General features: G+C 57.6%; 1 protein-coding gene across 3 annotated transcripts; it reads left to right on the forward strand.

Moving 5' to 3' along the window:
- Positions 1 to 1,213: 1,213 nt before the first annotated feature.
- LOC122365294 (elongation factor-like GTPase 1) lies at positions 1,214 to 6,527 on the forward strand. 3 transcript variants are annotated; one of them, XM_043336408.1, is made up of 3 exons: positions 1,214 to 1,381; positions 2,564 to 3,131; positions 3,412 to 6,527. In XM_043336408.1, exons 2-3 carry the CDS (start codon positions 2,622 to 2,624, stop codon positions 6,265 to 6,267), a joined length of 3,366 nt encoding a protein of 1,121 aa, XP_043192343.1. In that variant the 5' UTR covers positions 1,214 to 1,381; positions 2,564 to 2,621; the 3' UTR covers positions 6,268 to 6,527. The 3 variants fall into 3 exon arrangements, with proteins under 3 accessions (XP_043192343.1, XP_043192361.1, XP_043192353.1); XM_043336426.1 differs by lacking the exon at positions 1,214 to 1,381 and adding an exon at positions 1,424 to 1,524; XM_043336418.1 differs by lacking the exon at positions 1,214 to 1,381 and adding an exon at positions 1,540 to 1,866.
- The last annotated feature ends 29 nt before the right edge of the window (positions 6,528 to 6,556 follow it).

The following is a 6,556-nucleotide window of genomic DNA, read 5'->3' on the forward strand; positions in this document are numbered from 1 at the left end:
TATAAACTAAACAAAAATGAAGAGTACCCCGTGTAGTAGTGCTTTGAGGCCCGTTGGGACCCTAAGTGGCTGGCATTTGCCCTCCAGGACTCCATGCCAACTTCTTTAGATAATCCAGCTGTCAGAGTTCCCGTCCCCACAGACAGACCACCAATCTGGCATCTGCGCCTACGTACGACCACCCAGAATGGGAGCCTGCTTCATTACGATTAGGAGCTACTCTAGCCGCACACCGGTGACCGTCCAGCCAGAAGTTGGACGCCGCATAGCGAGGACGACGATAGGCAAAAACAAGAGATTGACGCCCCGAGGACAGAAACAATTCAGATTGATACCTAAAGGAGAAATTTTCGCCGGTAGAGCCTTGGACTCCGCGTGGTGAGGGCACACGTCCCAGTTATAACAGTCCGGGTTCGAAGCGCGACATCGCTCGATCTTTATGAGCCTCCTGGCGAGCACATGGTTACGGTTGGTGGCAGGCCGTAGCCATTCGAAGTCAGTGAGGGGACCGGCCGTGTGCGGCTATGTGCATACGTTAAATTTTGGGCTCTAAATTCTGCCATAGATCACGAAATGCGCGATCGGAGGGTAGAGGGCAGGACCAACGCAAAGCTCTGCTTAGCGGGGGCTCTGTACTTGTGAATCCTTCCATTCAAAAAGGTTCGGACTAAATTTATGAAAAAAAGAATATCCGGGACACGGAGTTGGGCGCCTGAAAAGACGCAATGTAACGCATTGCTGAGCGAAAAAAAAATTGTTCAGGTAAACAAAATAAACACATAACAGCCCTAGGTAATGGGGTATCATCGTTTCGTTTACGCATTTGTTTTTATGTTCACTGACGCCTCGAAATAAAAATTCGTTTGCCTTTTGGCTATTGCCGGCCCCCCCAGTAGTGACTTTTTGCCCTGACTGGGGGGGCCAGGTCAATGACTGCGGGGGTTTGGCCCCCCCAGTTAACATGTTAGACGAGGCCTTGGTGATGTGTATTTAGGGCCTTGGATGTGCCCTCTCCCAAAGTTTCTCTGTCCTGTAATTAGACTTTAGAGCCTTGCTCTGCCCTCTGCGGTAGACGTGAAAATGCTACTTTGATAATTTATCGCTAGATGGCGGGACTGAAAACCTCACATAAATCTTCTTTACAATTCTGACGAGGGTGAGACTTTTCATTTATGCTCAATAGCAATAATTGCTGTTACCAGCGCTCGATTTGACAGATATCCACGAATTACTTCTGGCAAACGCGTTGTTGAAATTAAATGGCAACAAGAAATGAATACAATTTAAGTTTTTTAGTCGAGCACGATGCGATGCTCGACAAATTGTTGTGCAATCGAAACGTTGCAGATGGTGGCAGATGGTGGATGGAAGCAAGATGGAAGTGTGTTACGTTATGCAGCTTCAGTTCTTTGGGTGTATTTTCCAAATTTTCTTGAATTAATAGGGCGTGGAATTTGATAGCACGTTACGAGCCTGTGAGCTATAGCACGGATGACGGACGTCAGTTCTGAAGAGTGCCTATTGGTGGGGCTCTTTTATATGACTCATTCCAGGAATCAGGATATCAAACTTCAAAGCCATTCTTGTAAATTTTCCCACCATTAGTTTTTAATAGTCAAGAACAAGTTTTGTAAATTATTTATTCATGGATGGCTCCCTACCTTGGGTGGGACCTGTGGATTAAGCTGATAAAATTGGAAAACCTGGCAGTTAGCATACATAATTCAAATTTCAAATAGGCAATTCAATTCAAAATCAAATTTCAGTCAAGCAATATTGTTTCTTCATAAACTGTTGTTGCATTATTCCTTATATTATGAAGCTGCATTTCATGCTCATTGGGTTCAGCCTTCAACTGTCAAAATGGTATTTAGGGGTCTGTGATGCTGCTGCACATTGGAATTGTTTTTTGACATTGTGTTATTAATCATCACTTACTCATCTCAATTGCTTATATTTTTCACCATTTTTTTGTGGTGGTTTCCTTATAAGTTAGCTCCATGAAGCTATGAAGTAGATCCTGATCATGATTTTTTTCGGATAGGTTAAGTAAGGTCTTAACATCAGATTTGAATTATGAACAGCTGCAGCCTATCTTGCTTTCTTGAGTGCTAACTGCTTAAGTATCTCCTCAGATTCTGAAGCTTCGTACTACTCTAATGGCCCATGAAGCAACAAAACCATGTGCACTGTTTATCAGTGTTACCAAATATATTCAGAGGCTCCTTACATGTTTTTAGCATGAAAAGAAATGAAAACAGCAATTTGGCAGTTTTCAGCTGTTTATGAAAGTTTTGATCTATTTAATGCTACCTTTCAACAGCTTGTGTCTCACTCACACCAGTCACACTTCAGATTCTGATGTTGTCCCCAGTATAATATAAAGTATTATGCTGTGTGGCTTCATATTTTCTACAAACCAATTGTCTTTAATAGTAAAATGTCCATTGTTTTGAGCTGCATCATCTGAAAGCATAATCAAAGTCCTAAGAGGCCTAGAGTGTATTTTCTTCCCAGCAGGCTGCCTTGAGACTAACACACCCACCTCTGCCTGTGTCCTCAGGTAGTGCCCCTCTGTGACCAGTGAGTCCGTGGCCCTTCAGCGCCGTCCCTCTGCCGACATGCCACGCACGGTGTCGGCCGCGCAGCTGGCCGCGCTGCAGCGACACCCAGACCGCGTGCGCAACATCTGCATCCTGGCGCACGTCGACCACGGCAAGACGACGCTGGCCGACGCTCTGGTGGCCAGCAACGGCGTCATCTCGCCGCGGCTGGCCGGCCGGCTGCGCTACCTGGACAGCCGGCCCGACGAGCAGCGGCGCGGCATCACCATGAAGAGCTCGGCGATCGCGCTGCACCACACCGACCCGGCCGGCCAGCACCAGCTGGTGAACCTGATCGACTCGCCGGGCCACGTGGACTTTTCGTCGGAGGTGAGCACGGCGGTGCGGCTGTGCGACGGCGCACTGGTGCTGGTGGACGTGGTGGAGGGCGTGTGCGCCCAGACGGAGGTGGTGCTGCGACAGGCCTGGACCGAGGGCATCCGGCCCGTGCTGGTGCTCAACAAGATCGACCGGCTGGTGCTGGAGCTGGGCCTGACGCCGCTCAGCGCGCACATCCACCTCACGCAGGTACGAAATCGACGGGGACGACATGAGAATTAGAAACACACTTGGACGTGTTACCAGTGCTCCTGGAAAACATTGATGCATTTGCTTTTTAACGTTTTCCTATTTAGTTTTTTATCTCATGTCTATTCACCATCTTGGTTCTTGCGATTCATGCAATTTGTCAACTATTACAAACGTAGCTGATTATCAGCAGATTACTCTCATCTCAAATCCAAGGCACCTGATTGCAGCTATTATCGCTGCGTGTTGTCTGACTCTTTGGCCGTCCGTCCTCCGTCAGGTGCTGGAGCAGGTGAACGCCGTCATGGCCGAGCTGTTCACCACCGAGTTTCTGGAGCGTCCGGCCGCCGCGCCGCGGCCCGACCCCTCCCCGGCCGACGCCGAACAGGACCCGGCCACCCGAGACGTGTCCGACTGGTCCACCGGCCTCGAGGACGCCGACGACTCGAGCGTCTACTTCTCACCAGATGCCGGCAACGTGCTCTTCGCCAGCGCCTACGACGGCTGGGGCTTCGGCATCCGCCACTTCAGCCGCATCTACAGCGAGAAACTCGGCATCCGCGAGGAGGTACTCAACAAGACGCTCTGGGGTGACTTCTATCTCAACACCAAGACCAAGCGGATCATGAAGGGCGCCCAGGAGAAGGCCAAGGTGCCGCTGTTCGTACAGTTCATCCTGCAGAACGTGTGGGACGTGTACGAGACGATCGCCGTGCGCCGCGACAAAGACATGACCGAGAAGATAATCTCCAGGCTGAAGCTGACCGTGTCGCCGCGAGACATGCGCTCGACGGACCCGCGCGTCCAGCTGCAGGCCGTGTTCTCGCAGTGGCTGCCGCTGGCGCCGGCTGTGCTCGATATGGTGGTGGCGCGCCTGCCGGCAGCGTCCAGCCTCTCCGAGGAGCGCGCCGAGCGCCTGCTGGCTGGCCGCGGCGTGGAGTTCGACCAGCTGCCGGACGAGACCCGCGCGCTGCGCGAACTGTTCACGCGCTGTGACGCCGCCGAGGAAGCCCCCGTGATCGTGTTTGTGTCCAAGATGGTGGCCGTGGACCGGAGTGAGCTGCCGGAGAACCGCGCGCGTCCGCTGACCGCTGAGGAGATGGAGCGCCGCCGGGAGGAGGCACGCCGCAGACATGCCGAGCGGGCGGCCGCCGCCGCAGCCGCAGCAGCCGAGGGAACGCCCGACAACGACGCTTCGGCTGGCGTGCCGCTGTCGGAGGAGCAGGTGGCGGCGCTGCGCCAGACAGCCGCCACCACCGCCGAGCAGACTCCCGAGCCGGCCGCCGCCGACCCCAAGGAAGTGTTTGTGGCGTTCGCGCGCGTGTTCTCCGGCACGCTGCGGCCAGGCCGGAGACTGCTAGTGTTGGGACCCAAACACGACCCGGCGGCGGCGCTACAGGAGCTGGCGGCGGCCGGTGCGGTGGCCACAGCCGCCTCCCTGGCCGAGCTGGCGGCCGGACAGCACATCACCGAGTGCACGGTGGGCCCGCTCTACCTGCTGATGGGCCGCGCTCTGGAGGAACTGACCGAGGCGCCGGCCGGCTGCGTGGTCGGTATCGGCGGCCTGGCCGACCACGTCCTGAAGTCAGCCACTCTCGCCTCTACGCCGGCGTGCCCCGCCTTCTCGGAGCTGAGCTCGGCCGTGGTGCCGATCGTGCGCGTGGCCGTGGAACCGGCACGGCCGGCCGACCTGCCGCGACTGGTGGCCGGCCTGCGGCTGCTGAACCAGGCGGACGGCTGCGTGCGAGTCACCGTCCAGGAGAGCGGCGAGCACGTGCTCACCACCGCAGGAGAGGTGCACCTGCAGCGCTGTCTGGACGACCTTAGAGAGCGGTTCGCCGGCGTCGAAATCAACGCCTCCGAGCCGATCGTGCCGTTCCGGGAGACGATCGTCGAGCCGCCCAAGACAGACATGGTGAATGAGGCGATCGAGGAGCGTGCCGAGGACCCGGAGTCGACAGGGGGACTGGTGGAGGTCACCACGCCCGGCCGACGTGCCGTGCTGGCCGTGCGCGCCGTGCCGCTGCCAACAGAAGCCACCGAGCTGCTGGACGCGAACTCCGAGCTGTTGGCGAGTCTGCTGCGGCGGCGACAGCGGGAGACGGCAGAGTCGGACGCCGCCGCCGGCCGGCTGCGTCAGCTCTCCGAGTCGGCCGCGGAAGGAGAGGCCGACGGCGAACCCGAGAAGAGCGAGACGGAGCTGAGCGAGAAGAACCGCCGCGAGCTGCACGAGCTGCTGGGCCGCGAGCAGCGCGCCGCGCCGGCAGCGGCGGCCGTGAGCTGGAGCCGCGCGCGCCGCTGCCGGGACGAGTTGCGCCGCCGATTGGCCGCCGCCGACAGCCCGCTGGCGCCGCTGGTAGACCGCGTGTGGAGCTTCGGACCGCGCCGCTGCGGGCCGAACCTGCTCATCAACGCGACCTCCGAGTACAGCCGGCCGTCGGTGTGGGAGCCGCCGGCTGAGGGGACTGGTGAGACCACTGGTCCGATGGCCGCCTTTGACGACAGCGTGGTGCACGGCTTTCAGCTGGCGACGGCGGCCGGGCCGCTGTGTGAGGAGCCGATGCGCGGGGTGTGTTTCCTGGTGGAGTCCCTGACCCTGCAGCCGGCGGACGATGAGGACGGTGTGGGCGCGCACGGCCCGCTCAGCGGCCAGATCATGTCTGCCGTGTCGACCGCGTGTCGGCGGGCGTTCCAGGCGCAGCCGCAGCGTCTGATGGCGGCCATGTACCGCTGTCAGGTGCAGGTGACCGGCCAGGCGCTGGGCCGCATGTACTCGGTCATCGGCCGGCGCGGCGGACGGATACTGCACGGAGACCGCAACGAGGGCTCGCACAGCTTCAGCGTCACCGCCTACGTACCGGTGGTGGAGAGCTTCCGTCTGGCGCAGGAGCTGCGGAAGCAGACGTCGGGCCTGGCGCTGCCGCAGCTGGTTTTCAGCCACTGGGAGACGCTCGACACGGACCCGTTCTGGGTGCCCACCACCGAGGAGGAGTACCTGCTCTACGGACAGAAGGCAGACACCGAGAACGCCGCGCGGCGACACATGAACGCCGTGCGCAGGCGCAAGGGGCTCGCCGTCGACGAGAAGATAGTCGAGTTTGGAGAGAAACAGCGGACGCTTGCCAGGAAGAAATAGGCGCGGAATGGGCGGAGCTAGCAATGGAGGTGGGAGTCAGGGAGGGATTAGTAAATCGTTTTATCCGCCGCCAGGGCCGTCTAGGGGCCACTGCCGAGCGTGATGTTTTCGTGCCTTGGTCAACACCGGGGCGGGTTTCGATTGTGATGTCAATGTGACCGTCCCGGGATCAGCCAGGCGAGGATGATTTTACAAAAGTGGTTTGTTGTTGGGGGCCTACCTCGATGGATCGCATCGTCTATTTAATATACGGTGACAGAGAAGCGTTCCTTTTTTATCTCGTTCCCAA

Source organism: Amphibalanus amphitrite, unplaced genomic scaffold (genome assembly GCF_019059575.1).
Source record: "Amphibalanus amphitrite isolate SeventyFive unplaced genomic scaffold, NRLGWU_Aamphi_draft 000028F_arrow, whole genome shotgun sequence".
NCBI lineage: Eukaryota > Metazoa > Arthropoda > Thecostraca > Balanomorpha > Balanidae > Amphibalanus > Amphibalanus amphitrite.